Genomic DNA, 22,229 nt, shown 5'->3' with positions numbered 1-22,229 from the left:
TTTTTTTTAAGATGTCGCTCTTGATGCTGTTTATATTTCCCGTTTTCTTGTTTTTTGAGCTGCTTTAACAACAACATGTCTTCCATTGCGGGATCAATAAAGTTGATCCTTATCCTTAGTTAGTGTGTGTTATAACAATTAGAGACGGAGTAGGGAGTGTCATCCTTTCAGCACGTTACTGAATAGTCCATCTATCATGGTGTAAATCAGAGAGGATTTAGAAATGCACATCTACCCTGTGGAGAATAAACTACACCACTGTGCTCTTAGTAACAACAGTAAAAGTAAAAAATAATGAGGACTGACCCCTTCAGGTGTTCAGTCTGTGTATTATTGGGACTTTAAGATATATGGATTTACCTTTTTGCAGCTTTGTCGAGAGCTATTTTAAAAACAGCCCTACATACCGTTGGTAAGATTAATAGGCTACATTAAAGCAATGAAGGCACAATTATTGTTTGTTGAAAAAAAAAAGAGGCTACAGAGCCATTTGTATTCAAATACTTGAACATTTTGCACTTTACTGTCAATATTTCTCTAGTTGTGTGTTTGTGTGCTTTGTTTGAATGTCTAATTGCACTTTGGACTCGTTTTTAATACCTACTGCAATAAAATACCATGTTGAATGACAACACATTACGACGAGTTATGTATTGAAATGATACTTGAAGTATGCAATATAGGCTATATATTTTTTTTGCAGTGGCGTTATATTGGTGTCTTTATCATAATGAATCTAAGGCGGGATTAAATGGTTGGTTAAAATCAAGCTGTTGAGGCTATCACATAAAACAAACAGGACACGGACTATTTCTACATTAACGAGTTTTACTTGATGTTGTAGGTTATACTCTGTGTGTCCTGCAGAGGGCGGTGTCGAGTCAGTGTCTCCGCGCTCTCAGAACATAAAGGAGCTGATGAAAAAAAAAGGCGAAGTTGCCTTCAGTTTGTCCGACCCTAACGTCATGGAAAGAGTTACTTTGTTGTAGCGCGCTCAGGAATAATCCAAAGAAACAACACATAGCCGCGCTGTGTCCTCATACTGTGAAGGAGGAGGCTGGTTTGTTTTTTTTGGATCACTTTTCAGGATCGACTGAAGGAAGATGCGCAGGAACCTGTTTACAAGGAAAAGGCAGCAAAGTTTCAGACTGAGGGAATGCGGATCAGGCTAACAATGCACAGGGATACCATTACGCATCCTTCTGTGTTTTTCTTCACGCCGGCTCGCTTTGTCTTGGAAATATTTGCAGCGAGGAGGGTTTTTAAGAATCCAGTGTCCCATGAGTGAACAACGTGAGGTTGCAGTTCAGTTTCTGAGGATTAAACCCACCGGCACTTCTTTTAGAGGAGCTCTTTGGTGAAACCAGATTTGTTTTTTTGAACCTGTTGTGTTTGTTATGTAAACGGAGGTATCGTTAGAGTCTGCATGTGGGACTTATTGTGATTTAGATCCTTCATTGCTTAAAGTTAGGGTTAGACTTTAAAGCACAATAGTCAGCCTACGATTAATGAGAGACAATAGAGCAAGAGCCTCAATGGGCTGAGGATGCTAGTGCTCACCGTAGACACATTTTAGACTTTATTCTGGCAGATGGCAGAAATGGCTTTACACAACTGTTGACTTCGCCTTTGTTTACTAAGTAAGATCATTAAATTTGCATGGGATATGCTGTGCTGTTGCACACCTGATCCAACAGCTGCCATGTAATTTGAGGTGTGTTTTGAATATTAAAGTGAGCTTGTGTCAGATGTTTCCAAAACAGCATGCATCCAGACAGCAACATCATTATAAAGTAGGCACTATGTGCGTGTAGAGTTTTGTTGCTTTAGGACCCGCTGGAGAATCAAGATGTCAGTGAAAGCCAAGGCAATCTACACTTTTCAAAGTGAGAACAAAGAGGAGATCAGTATCAAGGAGAATGAGGAACTGGTGATCTTTGATGAGAACTCGGTGGACGGCTGGTTTCAGGGGGAGAACAGCCGAGGTGAGAGGGGTCTTTTCCCTGCTTCCTATGTGGAGATTATTCGCACTCGCTCCAACTCGAATGTGACTGACTGCTCCATCAGCCCGGCAGGATCTTTAGGAAATGACTCCTCCTATTTCCCCTCGACCCCAAACTCATCCCTGCATTTGCAGCAGAGTTTCTATGACGACGACGATGACGACTGGGATGACTGGGACGACAGATCGACGGTGGTGGATGATGCGGACCACACCAGGAGCCCAGGGGCCAATGGACATGCAAATCAAAGCCCACTGTCCAACAACCCCAACGTGTACTACCGCTCAAAACCACACATGGAGAGACAGGACAGCATCTCCAGCTCCAGGAAAGGCAGCATGGTGGGCAGGAACTTGAACAGATTCTCCAGCTTTGTCCGTTCAGGGGTCGAGGCGTTTGTGTTGGGTGATGTACCCATGATGGCAAAGATAGCTGAGTCATACACTATTGACATGGGTCCCTTGGGGCCTGGATGGAAGGAGAGCCCCCAGCCCTTCTCCTGCTCCATTGAAGACCCAACAAAACAGACAAAGTTCAAGGGCATCAAGACGTACATTTCATACCGGGTCACACCGAGTCACACTGGGCATCCCGTCTACAGACGCTACAAACACTTTGACTGGCTGTACAACCGTTTGCTGCACAAGTTCACTGTGATCTCCGTGCCTCACCTGCCTGAGAAGCAGGCTACTGGGCGGTTTGAGGAAGACTTCATCGAGAAGCGAAAGAGGCGGTTAATACTCTGGATGAACCACATGACAAGTCACCCAGTCCTCTCCCAGTACGAAGGCTTTGAGCACTTTCTGATGTGTGCCGACGACAAGCAGTGGAAACTGGGCAAACGACGGGCAGAGAAGGATGAGATGGTGGGTGCACACTTCATGCTGACCCTCCAAATCCCCAACGAGCACCAGGACCTCCAGGATGTAGAGGAGCGGATCGACTCCTTCAAGTCCTTCGCCAAGAAAATGGATGACAGCGTAATGCAGCTCACACATGTGGCCTCGGAGCTGGTCCGTAAACACTTAGGCGGCTTCCGGAAAGAGTTCCAGAGGCTGGGCAATGCCTTCCAGTCTATCAGCCAGGCATTTATGCTGGACCCCCCCCACAGTTCTGACACCTTCAACAACGCCATCTCCCATACGGGCCGCACCTACGAGAACATTGGCGAGATGTTTGCCGAGCAACCTAAGTATGACCTCTTCCTCATGCTGGACAAGCTGTCGCTCTACCAAGGCCTGCTCGCCAACTTCCCTGACATCATTCATCTACAGAAAGGTAAAATCATCCATGAGTATTTTCAGTGGTGGTGTGTTTGTTTGAGAGATATTAGATGAAACCTCAGAGTATGTTTTCAGCAGCTTCGTTCGTGTCCAGTGACAGCTTCCTGTTTTAGAGCTGCAAAATGATTAACCAGTCTACAAATGACCTTCTTAGAAAATCAAATAAATCCAACCTTAATCCTGAAGGAAAGTCATGTACCACCTCAAACATCCAATCAGAGAAAACAGTGTCTAAATAAGTAGAAATAGGGTTATAATAAGTAAAGTAAGTGAGTATGGTAAGCATGACTTTACATTATCTGCTCAGACACAGACCCAGGTTCCCTTTAATCTAGACCCAGGCCGCGACCGCACTAATAGTACGACATGAAAAGAAAAAGGATGTTGCACGTGATGTGAAGGAACATTGCACATGGGGATGAACATGTTGAAGCCCAATATGGAAAAGATATACTGCCCATGGAGGTTGCACTTTAAAAAAAAAAACATACAGTAGTTGATCCCAATTGTAAAGGTGGTCATTGAACATGAAAGAGAAGTATAACACTTGCACATAATTTAGCCCAGTATTGATATGTTGTACTGTATATCATATTAAAAGGATTGCACACAAAGCAGTACTCCACATGAAATGAAAGTTATTGTCCATTCGCAGAGAGTTGAGGTCACAGTACAGGAGTCAAATTAATCACAATTCATCAAAGAATACTCAATATCATTATTTAATGGAGAAGGCTCTCAAAGGATTATGCCGATCATCATTAAACCTTAATGCTTTGACACAACTACCATCAACTTAAAACCACATGAGACTGACTTGCATGGTGCTGGACAATCCAACAGTGGAGACAGGCAGCAGCTAAACATGAGAAAGTGTTTCACAAGCTTCAGTTATAGTCAAGAATAATACACAGAGTGTACTAATGGGAACAATTAGTACAATTGTTTCACAATCGCTGCAGTTACTCTGTTCTGGATGACAGATCAGGTCAGGCTCTGCCTCCAGCACCTCCAGCATACTGCTGACACACTCATGCATACGTACGCCGTGTAAACCCAGCAATGAAAACACATACAGACATGTTGGTGTTAGTAAGTGGGAGTCTGGATGAGTATTAGGTCATATTGTTATCCTGAGGGAACAACTCCACCTCCGTGACCTCCACCCTGTAAGACACACAAACACACCTACCATACACTGTCCCATTCTCTGTGTTCTGACATGTGATTTTTAGAACAATGACGGACTTTGTCAACCAGTGCAAACACGACTTCGATGGGAGTATATGAAGGAATAATGAACTCGTGACTTTGCAGAAGTTGTTGTGTTCGTCATCTAAACGACAACAAAAGATGATGTTGAGGCTGGCATCATGGGGAATCATGGGAGCGATTCTCCCTCGATGTAACACGAACGACCATAGTCAAGATGAATAGGCGATATCGACCTAAAGAAGAGAATACGTTTACGACAAGTAATTGCATCAGCAGAACATAGAGCAACACAACAGGAGCTTTTATGAGCAATTCCTGCTTCCTTATACAGATGTCTTTATGTAACAGCAGGTGTGTGGTAGCAAGGGTAAACATGTCTGTCATGTCAGCTCACACGAAAGAAATGAAGGACTTCTCTGGCTTTAGTTGGAGATATTTAAGTATTTAGTGAGTGTGGTGGAGCGGAGAGAGATGCACATAGTTGTCTTTGCTACCTACATGAAAATACATTTGAATGTAATAAGTGAAAAGGCAGAATGTCTAGTTAGGCAGCTTGGAATGTAGACAGGCAGGTACACTATTTAATCTTTGAGTTTGGGCTGTGGTCATTACAGGTCTAAGCAGCCACTTGTTTTAGTTTAATCCACAATCCACTAAATTCAACATCTTGTTAAAACCTTGGCTTTCCTATGATGATAGTTTGTTCTGTATTGTCGACGATCAAACACATTTTGAACATATTATTCATGATTGGTAAACAAGAACATGACTGTAGTAACCCCTTGAAATCTCTTTTTTTCCATCACCTTCCTGGTTTCTCGTAATTTGTTGATTCTTAAAGGCAAATGGCTGATATTTTATTCCAGTCAAGATAAACCAGATATAGATACTTTGAAAACTAGACATTGTATTCCTAATCCTCAAATGAGCAGGAAGCAGATGAAACAGAGTTTCAGTTACCAATATCCTCCTTCTTCTCACAGGTGAATGTGTACAAACCAAATCAGGTGATCTTTCTTTGGGTTATTACATTTCCTCAAGTGGTTTATCTGGTTTGCACTCCAAACTGTGAATCACAGCTCAGACGCCAACAGGGCCGAGTTCTAACCTTTGAGGCAGATGTTTGAGATTTGCTGCTTACATATTTTGCGAGCTGATGTTACAGTCACAAGGTTTATTTACTGTCATGTTATTGAGTATAATGAAGTTTAATCAGTAACTATACTGATGTAAATTCATGAAGCATACTCCTGTAACTGTGTAACATTCCTGATTTGAATACTCTGCCACAGTCGTGTTCACAATGATTGATTTCCATGGTGGAACGTCAGCCCGACTTAGGTCTGGATCCCTTTTTTCATGGTGACTCTTGTCAAGTTTCTGTCCAAGAAAGTCAGAGCTCTGGCTTATCAGTGTTCTACTTCAGCTCTCTTTCTTCCTCTCTGTCAAAAAACAACAACAACAAAAAAATCCTATATCAGCTGATCGGAGTAAGTTCAGTAGGAAGGAAAGGGCTGTGACCACCCTGGAATAATGCTATCTGCCAACGTTATCTACTACAAACTGCCAGTTGCTTATAACATAGGTCATCTGTGATACAATTAAGCTTGTTACATTTAGTCACTCCACCCAGATATAAATAAGAAAAACAAGGTCCATCTGACTAATGTTAAACGGCAAGTTCTCTCACAACATACAAAGGAAATACTCGTTTTGGTTTCTCAGTTGGTTGAGAAATCAGTTCTGAAATGTAATGTTTCAACACTTGGAGCTCCACAGAGGAAATTCCTCATTATATTTGGATGACAAAGGTGGATATCTAAAAGCTTGAGCACGAAAAGCCAAAAACAAATATCTGATTGGCTTTCTATGGGAAGTAGAAAAATGGTCCTCTCTGTCTTTAATTTGCACAAGCGGACCCAGAAAAGCCTCACTTGAACTTTGTAACTTTTGAAATATGAAGAGACAAAACAGTTGTTGGAGTTTGAGCCCCTTTTTGTCAAAAATAACTCCTCTTAATGTAAGAGAAGATAAGTCAGGGCTTTTTTTTGCCATCATGTTGCTCATTTTTATTTATACCCGTGCGTTTAAAACAATGAGTACATATTCTTTACTAGATTGGGATGTAGAATATCATACAGATATGTAGATATCAAGTATATCATATGTAAAGTTCAAACTAATTGGTCTAACATTTAAATTAAATGTTTTGTCAATTAAAGATTAGTGTGTAAGAGCCAGGTTTTTTATTTATTATATTTACCCACTTTGGTCCCATTGAGATTCAAAACCTCTTTTCCAAAGGAGACCTGGCCAAGACAACCAGCAGTGAAGTGCAGAATGTATCTGACACCTACCAGCAGTTTCAGGCATTAATTATATAGATATAGAAATATTGAATCTTGTTGGTGCTGGTCTGATTTGTGGTCATAAATCATACAGAGCTTCCAGCTCAAACCTCCTCACAGGAGCTTCAACATTTAGCAGCGTTTTATCGACACTAACGTAGTAGCAGAACAATGTTGGAGGTTTATTTTCTCATGTTTGTAGCAGAGTGTTAGATGAGTTGACTAAAAATAGATCTTGAGGTTGCAGTGGGCTAGCTTCGCTGAACAAATGATAGTAGAGTGAAAAGCTAACATGGCTCTTTAACAAAATCTGCCTCATTAATTATTTTGCGAATGAATTTGAGAAAAAGTTTTGAATACATTTTGCCAATACAAAGGGTGTCATGGACCAGACTACATTCCTGGAGAGTTGTTGACATTATGATGTTGCTAGGTAACCAGCATAATTCACGATTTTGTTAATGTCATCACAAGAGACTTGTTTGTTGTAAACGGAGCCAAAAGACACTAACTCAGTACAGGAGGTCGTTCAGCAGTGTTGTTGTGCAGTCAGAGACCTTCTTTCCTCTGCTGCGTCTCGCCTGCCGGTCCAGATCACTTTTCTTGATGTGACTTGTGTTCTGCTGAAGCAGACGCAGCTGTGGCAACACTCAGAACACACAGAACTGAGGTCGACCTTTTCCGGTGCACTCCTCCTCCTCTTCATCCCCCCCCCCCATTCACTGAGGTCTGCAGGAGCTGTTTTTTATTTTAAAAGTGATCCCAGTGAGCATGTGAACTTTAGGAATGTTAGCTGTCTTTGAGATGCGGTGTTGCATGTGGCCTTGATAAAATGGACCTTGGGAGGAGAGGTTTTTGGGTGATGTCAGAAAAATGTCAGGGTGTGCTCCAGACATCCCTATTCTCCCTTTGGCTTTTACTTGACAGATTAGTCTCTTTCGGTCTTTGCTGTTGCGCAAACTGAATGTCAGTCTGTCACTACAGCGTCACCTCTGTTTTATTATCCTCTTCACATACATCTTTGTCTTTTATCTTTCCCATTGTACACACCCGTACCACAGTTGTCTGTCTGGGCAGCTGCCCTTGTTTCAATAATGGACAGAATCAATCTTGTCTGGGTACTTTGAACCTCTTCCAAAGCTAATCCGATGATTAGACCTTGATCTCGTTTGAATACATTAGAAAATCTTGATCTGAAGGGTTAATCACATCTAGCTGCAACAGAATAAAAGGGCCTCTTGTGTGAGAGGCAGATGTGAGCTTTGCTGACTACAACTGCACTGATCGTTACAATAAAACAGCCTGTTTGTTGGTTATCCTGGTCTCCTGTCTCCTGTTTAATGAGACTCATTTGGGTTGTCATACATAATCATGAAGTGAGCAATGCTCCTCTTGGTAATATGAAAAAGCCACTTGAGACCCAAACCCACAATAGTCTTCTGACCAATGTAGTAAAGAGCCTTCTTTTGTATAAACACAAACAAGTATAAATCTAAACTTGAAGTATTGGGACTTACTTTTTGATTTGACTGAGGTGCAGTTTTACCTTTCCACAGAAATTGCACAATTCTGCAAACAAACCAACATTGTTGGGATTCTGCTCAATTCTTTGAGTCACAATCAGACGACCCAAACATCAAGAGCTGCATTGGTCTTATTGCTTGATTACCTTTTGTGGAGAGAGCTAGCTACCGCCATAGTCTTCACAGTTGGTATTAAATTCTAAGCCTCATCTCAGATTTTTTTGAGGATGTTATTAGAGAACAATCTGAATATTTCCATTTTTGTATAGCTTGATTGAATCAGTTATAGTTTTTACTAAGCAGTTTTATCAGAACTAGTGAGCCTAAAGCAGATATCATGTTCAGTGGATTTTGTATTTGGCAACAACAGAGGTAGTTATTCAAGACAAACCCACCTCTTGAAGCTCTGGATAAAACACAAAGGAGTTCACGATAGATTGAAACCCGATAGATACCCGCCGCCCGCTGTGTGTTCGCCACCTCATTCTGATCCGATCCGATTGCATGTAAAATGAAATCTGAGTCTTTGGCTCAGCTTGAGGTCTGGATTGGCTTCACCTGCGTCCCCAAAAGTAAGGCAACAATTTTTGAGAAATGCTTGTGGACAAAACCAAACGATGAAGAAATTGTACTTTCAATTGAACTGCAATTTGTGGGACAGTGAGAAATATCCCCATTGGAATAATTGGAGTTTAAAATCTGGAACATTTACAAACGTACTGTGAATGTTTTCCCTGACTTAAATGCACCAGACCTTAGCTGTTTTACTTTGATCTTGACATTTTGAAGGCATTTTAAAGTACAGAGAGTGTGCTCCTTGTCTTCTCTCCGTTTCAGCCTCCAGCCATTCGAGATAGTGGGATAAAACCCTCTATGATCCACACCAGAGCAGAGCTTTATTCAGAGTAAGAATGAGCTAGCTCCCCTGGGACGCCATCCTGCATGCAGGCCAGACTTTTAATCTGGACAACAGTTTAGTTGTCCTCCATGTGGCAACACATTACAAAACCACATGCAGGCTCTATCAGTTTTAGATAAAAAGACGTTTTGTTTGCAGTTTTGAAGAAATGTTTTAGCCAAATCCCCCGAAGATCTTGAGCTTGATCACCAGGTTGTCTAACTTCAAGATTTAGCAAGGTACCTGCATGCACAAAGGGACAACTTTGTGTGTTTGGTTTGAGGGTTTATGAGTGTTTGCCAGCGCTCCTTTTTCATTTCTGACAAACATGTTAAAGATTAACATTCCCTACGCTGGTTGCAGCACACAAGGAAACGATGCACTGTCAGCAGATAGACAAACCTTAGTCTGTTAAACCTGGCTTTGGTTTCAGGAGTGTGCAGCATCCCACGTATGGCACTTTTTGAATGTTGATTGTATGTTATTTTGTTAGCTAAAGTCCTTTTTCTGACTCTGGTTACTGTGGAGAGCAAATGTTTTCTCTCTGCTGTTTGTTTACTCATAAATCTTAACACAGGCTCGGCTCTCGTCTTCACACACACTGTCTGCCCTCATGCTTCTGCATTCCTGTCCGTGTTGGCCCAGTGAACTGTTGTTTCACACTGAAGGGGATTACAGATGTTTCCAAGAACTCGGTTTTTAACACCACTGCCTCCTTCTCCTTCTTAAAGAAGCACCGATTTAGTGGATGAGCGGTGTTGGACTGGAAAAGCAAAAGAAAGACAGATTTGGTAGAAGTGAAAAATTAAAGATTGGTGCTTCAGTTTTTCCCACGTCGTTTTCTAATCTCTACGACTTGAGAAGATTTAGAGAATTTACAAAAAAAGGTTACCTTTCAGTCTATGATGGGGTCTGATACTAAAACATCTTGAACTTAAATCTCCATACAACAACGTCTAAGACCTCTCTTACACTGTATCATGGGGCAGAAAAGTTATGCGTCACAAAGAGTCAATAACTGGAGTACCAAAGGTTGCATAGTAGCCTAGCTAACCTCTTGAGCTGAATACAGTCATAAACCATATGGCTAAACATTTAAAGTGATTAAATTCAAGTTACTTCAAGCTCATGTGAGGAGCTTTAAGATCGTGTGGAAGTAATCTCGTAATGTATATTTCCTGGTGGCTTTTTCCCTTGAAAAATTATCCTTGCTGTCTGTTAGACCAAGCAGTTAAACTTGGTCTAACACCTACGCCACAGGTGCAGTTTTGGACATAAAAATACTACAAGGAAATAATCAATCTTTATGATTATGGGCTTGTTTGCTTTTGAAGGAGTTTCAGAGGAATTACTTACAATTTCAGTCCATGTCACAACACGCTAAAAACACCCTATATGCAGCTTTAAGTTGCAGTATTAACAATGCAATGATTTGTCTTTCAGCATGCATAAGCCTATGATGCTCATGCATTAATAACCTAAATTTATGATTAGGACTACTGTATGGGAATTTAAGTGTCTTTTAGCCAAGTATTTTGTTTTGAGTTAACACAAACTTTACATTTTGTTCTCACTGCAAATTAAATCCTATTTTCAGCTTAATCAGTCAAAAGAGTTACCAACTACCAAGCCAGATCAATTTAGCACTAAGTCGGTAGAGACCAAAACAAAGCTAAAACGTATCTCTGACTGCATACTTATGATGTCCTGTGTCTGATAAAGACATGGTTGATGTAACAGCTTTATTATTGGACTGTTGTGGTCTCAGGTGTGTCAATGTTCTTAAATGGCCAATCATAATGCTGTCTACATGCACTGCCGTTTTCAGTTTGTTATTGACATGGTTCTTTTTGTCTTAGCTTTGTAGGCTGAACCCAGTCACTTACTCAGCTTTGCATGCTAGGAGAGGATTTAATCCTCAGTGGTCTTGACAGGAAAAGTGGTTTTGGAGGTTAACTCTCCAAGTACTTGAATTGTGATGAATAAATGGAAAAAAATAAATATATGCCATCTGTATTTGTTTGTGTTTTGATCCATTCATTCTTGGCTTCATGCACGCCAGTTAGCTCAGAGATGAATTGTTCTTAAGTCATCGTCACTAGACCTCCAGTGCAGCTCAAGAGAAGCACAAAGCCCCCATCCTTTAGAGGAGAGTATTGTCCATTGCGTTCTGTCTTCTCCGGTTTCAAAAGATGTCATTTGCTTAGCGATCATAAAAGTTAAGACATTGGAAATTAATTTTATTTGACTGTCAACTGAGGTTAATTTTCCACATTGCAGAGAGGATTTCAATTTTACAACAAGGCCAGTTTACATTCTAACATCAGCGAACATCTTTGATCAAAAGAACATCTTGTAATTTTCAGATGCTCTCTGCCTCTTCCAAGTCATTGCAACACGAAATAAAAGACACTAGTTCCAAAGCAAACACTCAGGGGATAATACAAATGTTACATAACAAAAGTCATACTGTTAAATTTCAATGCAATGTCACAGTTGGAGTACAAAGCATTAAGACCCAGAGGGATTGAAGGATGTCTCTCAAAGCTTAATGTAATATAAAAGGAGTTCTGTCACATTGATCAATGGTGCTGCATTGTTTTACTTGATGTTTAGTGACATAAATTTTATTTTATGTCTTTGTGTGGCTGTGTGAGTTCAAATGAACGACTAGAAATAACAATGAATGTTGTCATCTTTCTCTTCTTCTTCTTCTTCTTCTTTTTTTTTTTTTTTACAAATGGCAGCTGGAAATCCCAAGTATTTTTATCCAAAAATCAGTCCAACTGTTGATTGTACAGTGACTGCAGCCCTCATTCAGTAAGAATGTTGGATTGAAACCTGAGCGGAAAAGGGACAAATTAAATACTTACATAGAGGAGTTTTGTGTGTAAGCAAGAGCTTTTCCAAATGTTATAAATTAGGCCTATTCTTCGCTTCAAGATCAATGAAGAGCAGTGTTTCTCATCTGGTCTGGCCTCAGGACCCACCACCAACTCCTTCATGAAAAATCTCGACCTAAATTTCAGATATTTTTCAACCAATCAGATTTACTCAGTGAAAAATTGTGCAGTTTGGACACCACACAGTGCAAAATGTGACAGAACAAAACAAAAGAAACTTTTCTAGAATATTATTTTTTCCAGGCACACATCAAAATTGTGCTGCGACCCACTTTTGGGTATCGCCCCACCAGTTGATAAACACCAGTGTTGAGGGTATTCCTCCATTTGATAAGAACATGTCAGACAAGAGGGTGGAGTAATAAAAAACAAGTGTACAATAGTTGTAGATCAGCCTCTTCGTCTAACATCTGTTGAACATTTCTTTGCATGGCTTTAATTAAAAAAAATCTGCACCATAGAGCTTTCGAGCTTGTAGGAAACTTCATGTCTTGTTTCTTCAAGTGTAACAGTTGCAAAAAACAAAGATGTTGATGTCTACAAAGTAATCAAGAGCGTGCAATAGAAGTTGCCCGGCCACAGATTAAACATTTCTGGTAACTAATTTCCCATGCAACTAAAGAGGGTGGTTCTGTTTTGTACATTCCTCATCCCTGAAGTCGAAAAAAAACAAAAACGAAAGTATTGGAAAAATTTGCGTCAGTAGCCTATCCCATCCCCTTTAAGTAAAAATCAAGCTTGCAGAGAGATTGACAAAGGATATTTGAGATGAATAGAATCAGTTGAGCACATTCCAACTAAGGACATAAACTCAAGCCCTGTTTTTATCTGTGTATGTGAGTGGCTGCTGTAAACTCTTATGCTGTTAGCTTACTCAGCAGTAGGGTTTTTCCATGTTTGTGTATACTTGAGGCTTTTAAACCCCCAGTGAGCCAGAAGAGTCCTTTTGACCCTCTCCTCTCCTCCCTTTTTTTAAACCCTCCCTCATTTTCAGAGTTTCTACAAATGTCCTGTCCTGTTTTCAATCCTTTTGTCCTCTTCTCTCTTTCTCATCCTTCTGCATTCTGTCTTTTTAGTAGGACCAATTGTTTCAAATCGTAGATGGATTGATTCTTTTTGATACTGCCCAAGGAAGATTTTAAATGTCAAAGTCAGAAAAGTTAGCTAGCTAAACAACTAGCTCAGACTACTTGTTGATGAAAATGGAGGACGATGTTGTTGCTCATTAGCTGATTTTGACAATCCAGTTAGATTAAACTGTATTCTGTCTGAAATGTAATGACAATGAAGAATGCAGACATTTAAGACACAGTTTTGTGTTTGTTGAACAACTTATCTGACAAGAAACATCTAGGATAACAAAATCATATAAGACTCATACCAGTTGAGATATTTCAGTAATTGTTTGCTTGCTAGTCAAGCTTTTTTGCTAGCTATTTAGAAAAATCTTTTGCTAAGGAGTTCAGGGGACGACTGACTTAGCTAACCCTCCAGTGTCATACTTGGCCTTTACATGCATACTTGCATCCATAATGACATTTAATTTTTGGATTTGTAAGAAAAACTGCGTCTGAGCACACAGTGGCAGCTTCATAAACACACACACACACACACACACACACACACACACACACACACACAGTCACAACTGGCCAACTCCATTGTTAGGCCGACACATTGCCATCACTTGCCCCACCATTCTGTTTATGTTACACATTTCACACAAGGTGTAACAGGGGATCAAGTATCCTGCACCTTCAACTGACAATCTGAAAGCACCACAGTTATAAAGCCTCTGGCATGGCCTGATTCATTTCACATTGACTCATAAGACAGGGTTAGGTTTCCTGATGTCACCAAAAAGTCCTCAGCTAAGAAAACATATATTTTTAACATCAGTATGTTTCCATAGAAAGGCATTTTGTTTAGCTCATTTTGTTCTTCAAGGGGTTAAAAGAGGACAAATGTGTCATTAGTTCACTGCTGTGCTTGACACAGACAGACACACACACACACACACTCACACTCACACTCAGAACCCTTCACTAATGGCCAGTGTTTGTGGTGACAAACCTTGTTTGTCCTCAGTTGAAAAATGTTTCTGTTCACTCATCTGTCTCCTGCAACATCCACTGATCTGCCATACTTATCCTTCCTATAAGGTAGTGTTTCCCCTACCATTATATTAAGGGCCCCCCCCCCCAACGTTTTGTGCCTTTATTGTAGAGATAGGATTGTGGATAGAGTCACTCTGAGTAGGCAGTATTTGGACATGTAAGCATTTTGAATATTATCTACTGGCAGTTTATAAATTACTTTGTATTTTAAGAATATAATATACCTCAGTTATGGCTGTTTCAGCCACTTGGTTCTCCAAACCACTTCCTATCTTAGATTTGCAAACGTCATATCATTACCTGCCAAATATTTTTTTCTTTTGCTTTGGAAGAGAGAGAGAGAGCGAGCGAGCTGTAGCCCGGGTCCAAGTCTTTAAGAAAAACGGGGGTGTTGTGTGTTTGTGGTTTGCATTGGAGCAGTGAAGTCATTTCATACTGGTGGTTATGCTCTCACATTTTAACCCAGTAATGTGTCACCCTTCCCCACTCATACACAAACTCGCAGACCTCGAGAGGATTCAGAAGCAGTGCACAGTAATTTTTTTTTTTTTCTTTTTTCAAATTTAACCTCTAAGAGAAAGTGCAACTTTTGAAGGATCTTATTATGACTTATTATGGTCGGGTCATTCCACTTCACCCAAAGACGTTTTCATGTTTCTGTTTTGGAAATGTAGTTAATATTGTCTTTCTAAAAGCTTAAAGCACTGACTACTATTCAGAGAGCCAGAAAAACACCTATCAGTCCATGTTGTTGATGCATTCCATACACTTCACAGTCGGACAATTTACACTAACTAGCTTTAACTTAAGAGCCCCCAAACCCTTTGTTTTATGGTGAAACCAAAAGAAGGATTTAATTAGCTACGAATGGGGACCATGGCTCCAGATGAGAATTATATTCACTTGTCTTTAAACGGCAGTGTGCTGCAGATGTTTAGACCTTGAAATAATGTGCACACTGTGCAGAAATGTAATGCTGGCTTTGCTGAAAAGGAGCACATTTGGGGAAATGTCATCACTACTCATACAGAAATACGAGCACACAAACACCATGTCTGCTTAACACACAAATAACTGAAAGACTCACTTCCTCTCTCAGGTTACATGTTAAACAGACACAAGATGGATTTAGAGGACCAACTTCCTGAACTCATCGTGCAGTGACCTCGGGCCCAGCACGAAAGCCTGGGAGGGAGAATGGGGAATCTAGCAGATGCATGAGTTAAGACGCCCAGGGGGGGTTGAGGTCATACTTAATCTACTGTCCTTGTATTTTTTTTTCTCCCTCTCTATCTGAAATGCACGCATGCTGTAGTGTTGTATCTGCAGGTCTTGAAAACTAAAGCCAACCAAAACTTTGAAATCCAGAAGTAAAAGGGCATGTCAGGACAAGTTACATAATCATAAAGAATACATTAGATTTTTGCATGTCATACAGTATATGTGCAGGAGGCGGAGTTTAAGTCAGCATCAACAGCCGTGTAGCTAAAAGGATGGCTTGCTCCTGTAGCTTGCAAGTTCATAAAGTACGAGCGTCCATTTTGGCAAAAACGAGAGATGCAAAATTATCTAAAACATTTAAATATCACTTACATGTTTTTGTGTGAGTGTGCGGTCTGTTTGTGCAGCAATCTTGCACATTATTCAGCCCTTTAACCTGCTTTTTTGTGTGTATTTATTTTGTTAATCTTTGAATAGAATTACTAATAATTTTTTTCTCTGCCAGTTCATCTGTTTTTTGTCCTCACTTGTGAGCCCAGGTACTCTGATGTAAAGATGATACCATGACAAATGAAACAGTGAACATACTGTGACAATTAGATTTTAACTTTACTGTGATTCTTTGGGAGGTATAATTATTAAAAGTGTAGTTAATATTTTCCATATAAAACAGATGTTGTGTAAGTTGGTGAACCCTGCAGAAACTCTGCAGCCTCCTTTGCTCTCCTTCTTTCTTTATCCTCCACAGAGCACTAATATCTACGCAGCACAGACTCATGAAGCTGAAATAGTTTGATTCTGTCTTACAGAGAGAGCCATAAAACATGCGGTAGCCAGTCTGGTTGGGCAAGATAAACAAATCTGGTGACTTTCCACACCACTGGCCGTGCATCACAGAGCTGTGGGAATTATTTTTTTATTTTTTTAAATTACAAGCTGATTTAGCTGTGAGAAACAGAACAATCAGGTCTCCAGTGTAAGACGATTTAGCATTTTCTGATCTTAACATGTTCTGGTGTTTGATTGCAGAAAAGATGTCCTTGCCCTTTCCCCTCCTTTCCTTTCCAAGTCTGCATTATGTGAGCAGAATATCTACAAGGAGAGCACATCAAGCTTTCTTTGGTTCCACGTTTTTGGAAGGAAGTTGGTTATATTTATTCATTCATTTTCTATGTAGAATTTTGCAACACCTCGTTAATATTCAGTGCACAATTCATTTGCAGCTTTTAAATCATAGTTTTATGTTGGACAGCAGACCTGTTTTTGGGGCGTGCACATTTAGCTCTTTTTGTTTTGAGAGGAATCAAGTTTTAGACAACAAAAGCATTGTGAAAAGTCTGTTTTATTTTGCCACATTTTTTCTTTTTCTTTTTCGTCGCTTGTGTTTGTAGCTTTAATGCAACGGTTGGACCTCCTGTTTGCAGAATTAGCTCCAAGATGAAGATAAGATGGAATTTTGATGGAAGAAATGTGATCTATAGAGCCCGGCTTGTTTCATCTGATATTTTTCAAGCTTGTGTTTTGCCGCTTAAATATTAAAGGTTGCATCATGTAAGAGAGCGCATATAGCAGCAGGAAGAGCGCATCACGCTGTCTTTGTGATAATATGGTCTGAGTTTGTTCGAAAGAATTTGGTCTAACCAGTTGTGCATTTTAAATTCATTAAATTGTAATATGTTTGTCGTTTTTGCAGCATTCATATAGTTCGGCATAATTCTAGACATCAGATATAACTGCAAGGATGAGCGAGTCCTTCCTTTGGTTGAGATTTTGCATTATAGCCATAACCCAAATATGTTGGTTCCACCCCCCATAATTCTTTGCTCTACTCACAAACAAACAAACACACACACACACACACACACACACACACGCACACACACACACAGCGCCTTTCCTTTATGTCCCACAGACTTGCTATCTGCTGATGCATATTCTCCTCTCATGTGGAAAACAGAACACATGAATGTAGGTCAGCACCACAGACTGAAGCCCGCACGCCTCCTCGCTGGAACAGACTGGAAGTGCTGTTCATGCTTTCCCAGACTTCTGCCAGGAATTTCATACAAAAATCCAGGGCGGCATAAAAGTCACAGATACAGTTAATGGATAAAACCTGAACCCTGCTGCGGATACCTGAAACACCAGCTCGTCCCAACCCTTCCTAGCTTATCTACCTGATGTGTGACTGACGTCTGTCTTCTTTTTGGTTTGCGTCGCAGCATGTCTCAGTGATCTGATGGGAAATGCAGCGTGGCCACATGCCATCAGGCTGCCATGTTCTTTCTCTGGAAAGTGACGTCATGGCAGTCTGGATGAATGTGGTTACAACTGGTCGGCTTTGCACTGAAACTAGACGTTTGGTATGCAATGAAACAAAAAGTAATTGTGTGGTTTGTTCACTGCTTTACCTATAAAGTGTGCAGCTCTGCTGTAGTTAATACTGGAGTCAAAATTTACAATGTCGGTTTTAACTGCTGAGTGCTGAGTGGAGGTGATGTTTACATAGCATTACTGTAGCAGTCATTTTTCTTATAGTGCGACATACAGAAATACACAGACCACCTTAAAGAGCCAAAAAAAACCTTGAGGACTATATTTAACTTTTCTTACAACTTTTGTTATGAATTATTGTGAAAATCAGAGACACATTTTAGATCTTTTCAGTCACGACTGATGAGCCTATAGTGATCTATATTTTATACTGATGTACTTTATTAGAGTTTACCTTAAAGGTGGAGTCAGCAAGATTTTTTGGGACAAACTGGGACACCTCCTCTCCTGGGCTCATCATCCCTTGAAGCTCATACTCACTGCAGGAGTTTATTGTGTACATTTACTGTCTGTGCCTACACTTCAAGCTACAGCATGCTAGCACAAGCTAACTGCCATCTGACTGTCCAACAGACAGCAGACTAAGTCCGTGTCCATGAGTGAAAGGTTCAACTTTGTTTTGGAACAAGCTTTCTCAGATTGGTGTCTCGCCTGGCTTTAATAATCTGTTTGTCTTAATTTGTCTTAACGTTCATATCTCTTCTTGTCTCATCCAAAGGTGCTTTTGCCAAGGTGAAGGAGAGCCAGCGGATGAGTGACGAAGGGAAGATGGACCAGGACGAGGCGGACGGCATCAGGAAACGCTGCCGGACAGTTGGGTTTGCCCTTCAGGCGGAGATGAGCCACTTCCATCAGCGGCGAGAGGTGGACTTCAAAGACATGATGCAGGCCTACCTCAAGGAGCAGATAGCCTTTTACCAGCGCATCGTCCAGCAACTGGAGCGCACGCTGCGCATGTACGACTGTCTGTGAGGACGACGAACTGCTGCCCAGTTCAAGATGCCAAAAAAACAGACGGAAAAAAAGTAGAAAGTAGAAAACTGTTTTATAAAGGTGTTCTGCGTTGGTCATGTTTGGATTTGTTTCAAAAGACTTGCAGGTAAATGGAGCAGGAGTTATCAGAAAGACATAAGAAGCCAGTCAGTCTTTCACTTTGATGGATTCAAAGTCATGTTTTTTTTTTCTTTTTAAAGACCTACTGTACCTTTAATTCACGATATACACATCACATGGACAGTATGACAGCATATTGTTTACTTTACATAATTTAAGATGTTTTTACCATTAAAATAACAATATAGGTTTCAAATTCATAGTAAAACTTTAGTTGTTGGTTTTTATAGTGTAACATGCCACAAAACGGGTTCTGTTTAGAGATTGTCCCCTTCCCTCTGACATCATGCACTTTGGCTTCTGCTGGGACTGATTCAAATTACTTGATTTAACATTTCTTCAACGATCCATAAAATTAAGTGTTCTGGTCATAAAACAACATGTCAGTGTCTCTGATTTGTCGTAGTCCAAGGAAAAAATGTTTGTGTTGACGTGGAGGACTCACTGATATCATGTAAATCAGCTCAGTTATTTTCTTTATCTCATGCAGCAAGTGCCTTTTAAGAAACAGAGGCTTTCTGGTGGCGTTATTTAAAATAGACGAGTTGTCTGTAGCATGGCTTGTGTTTGATAGGAATGAATTGTATGTAGAAACAAGTTTGCACATGTTCTTGTTGTTCCAGTAACTGTGGGAGTGTGCGTTTATGTGCGAGAGTGAGTCTATGGCTGTGCTGATCAGTTCCCTTTTCCACAGTGGAAAACACACCCAAAAAAAAGAAATCGTTGTCTGTGGCAGCAGGTTTGTCTGGCTAACTGGAAGGAAAAGTACAAGATGGTTAAAGTGGATTAACTGGTAGAACATCAAGGAAGGATGTCAGGTACTTACATTCAAACATTGACTTGATACAAAACCAAACCCTTCTTTTTACTAGAGGTTAGGGTTTGATGCATGGTGGGTTTAAAAACAACAGGATTTAAGGATAACATCAAGCACTTTAAAACTATTGTACCATTTAAATGATCTCTGTACCACACCAGTAACTTAAAGGAGTTATATATTTTTCTCAAATACATATTTGATTTCCTGTATATTCAATATAATGTTACATCCAGCAGCTGTTTAGCGTAGCTTCCCTTAGCTTAGCATAAAGACGGGAAATAAAGTGACAGTTCACCATCCAACAGTTAAATTTTCAAAATGAGGGAAGGCAGAGATTATTGCGTCTGCAGAGCCAGGCAAGCTATTCCCTTTCTGTTTCCAGTGTTCATGCTAAGCTAAGCTAACAAGCTTGAAATGTCTTACAGGCAGTATTGATGTACTCGTCTTGCACTCTGCAAGAAAGAAAAGAGAAAATGTACCCAAAATTATTCCAGCTGTGATCACAATTAAGTGACTCTTATGTATAGTTTAACAGGAAGTGAAGAAAATGTTCCCCTCGAAATGAGATTTGGGTGACTGACGATTCGTCTTCTCATTTTTCAGTTTTGAGTGTTTATTACTTTATAAGAGTTGTTCCAGTAACATTACTCATTCACTTTAACAAGAAAAAAACACTTTTTGGAAACATGCGGTTGGACGAGACTATCTTTAGAGTCCTGTTAACCTAAGAGGTTTTATTTGGAGTCTGTTGCATTTATTAGCATTACCTCAAGTGGTGTAGACGAGGATTTTGTGAGCCTGACACGCTTCTTATTGTTCCCAGAGTTAATTTGCCAACTGGTCGGGATTGATTCTTCATTGTGACTTAAAAGGGTTTGATCTTTGAATCGTGTGTTTGTGGAAGCATGAGAAATAAAAAAGTTCATTTTGTTTTTCAGAAGTTGAAGTTGCAAAATTTATTATGGTTCTACAAAAATAAAGATGTGCTGATTCAGAGTGCACATTTTTCAGTAAACAAATAAGGCTGTGTTTGTGTCTCTGTGTGTGTGTGTGTGTGTGACTCAGAAAGGACTGGTACTGTTCTATCCACATCTGCAGCCTTTAACCCTTTGCTGTCTAAATATGCTGTTGTTGTTTTCATTGGTTTATTTTTGAAGAAACCTTTGCTTTTTATACATCTGTTTGCATTTGAACCCTGTTGCAGTTACTCCGAGACCAAAGAAGTCAAGACATTTTCTACCGGGCTTCCTTTTTTTTTTTTTTTTTACTCTGTTTGGTTGTGAACTTAAATGTGCTTTCTGGTTTTGTATTCAAATCTGTTTTGAGTAAATGTGAAGAGCTCATTTGGAACAAGTAAAGAAACATTCCAAAAAATAAACAAAAAAAAGGACAAGGCAAAGAGATTTTGGCAAAAGGAAAACATGCAAGGTGCAAAGGAGAATCTAAAAAAAGAAACATTCGAAGAAGTGCTTGCAGCTCTAATCAGGTTTCATAACGACACTTTCCTCTCATGTTCCAAAGCTGCATGATAAGTTAAATGCCAGGCATTTCACACAAGTGACTGTTTCTTTACATGAATGTGTGACCTGGGGAGTTTCAGGAAGTCTGTGCTTGAGTTTCAATCTCTGAAATAACAGATGTGGATTTGCAGTAAGTGATTTGTCAAATGATTAAAGGGAAGGGGACATAAAAAGGTCTTAATAAAAGCAATGATGGAGATCACTTTCTGTCTTTCTCTTCTTTGTGGAATTTTATAACAGGAATATTCATCATTTCAAGCATTATTTATCGGATTTCCAAACATGCATTGCATCTCGACGGTGTAGTATTCAGTTTTATAGTTGGAAGATGTGCATCATCTTTATTTTTTAATGTTCCTCATTCCTCCCATCTAAAGTGTACAAAAAGAAACCCATTATGCAATAGGCCTTTGTTTTTGTCTTATTCCAACTATTGTTTTACTCTATCCATAACTGATACTGATATTTCTGAACAGGATGCGATTACACAAAGAGTCAGTTTGTCCTGAATATGATCCAAACAAGATCAGCCAGGAGCTGTTATCCCAATTTACGTGTACTTATAAACATAGTGACACAGTGATTTACAGCAAAGTAAATTAGACAAAGACGCATGTGCACATGCAGCCAGATGTGCTAGATCCAAGGTTTTGGTTTGAAGAAGACAATCTGTTATATCTATCATGTCTGTGTTTTGACCAGACTACATATTTTACTGTGTTTTGAACCATGGTAACGCCATGGCAGACATTTGTCTGAGTGTCCAGACAGAAATATGTTAACACTTATTGGATGGACTGCCATGAAATTTGGTAGAAACATCAATGTCTCCCGCTAGATACTGAGGACAGTAATCCCTGAGCTTTTCCTCACTTTCCAATACAGAGGTTAACAGATGTATCATGAGTGAATCTAGAAAACCTCTACATTG

At 40.0% G+C, this 22,229-nt stretch overlaps 1 protein-coding gene across 1 annotated transcript; it reads left to right on the top strand.

The window, feature by feature from the left end:
• Positions 1 to 962: 962 nt before the first annotated feature.
• Positions 963 to 21,505, top strand: snx33 (sorting nexin 33). The gene is made up of 2 exons (XM_079346135.1): positions 963 to 3,281; positions 18,564 to 21,505. The coding sequence occupies exons 1-2, from the start codon at positions 1,850 to 1,852 to the stop codon at positions 18,815 to 18,817; spliced, it is 1,686 nt and encodes a 561-aa protein (XP_079202261.1). The 5' UTR covers positions 963 to 1,849; the 3' UTR covers positions 18,818 to 21,505.
• Positions 21,506 to 22,229: the final 724 nt, after the last annotated feature.

The sequence above is a fragment of the Symphodus melops genome, assembly GCF_947650265.1.
Source record: "Symphodus melops genome assembly, chromosome: 6".
Taxonomy (NCBI): Eukaryota; Metazoa; Chordata; class Actinopteri; order Labriformes; family Labridae; genus Symphodus; species Symphodus melops.
This window is presented reverse-complemented; position numbering and strand designations above follow the sequence as displayed.

Bases quoted from the DNA above. Each gene is read 5' to 3' on its own strand.
- snx33 (XM_079346135.1), top strand. From the start codon at position 1,850: ATGTCAGTGAAAGCCAAGGCAATCTACACTTTTCAAAGTGAGAACAAA. The intron at 3,282-18,563 runs GTAAAATCATCC...TCTCATCCAAAG, and splicing joins CATCATTCATCTACAGAAAG to GTGCTTTTGCCAAGGTGAAG.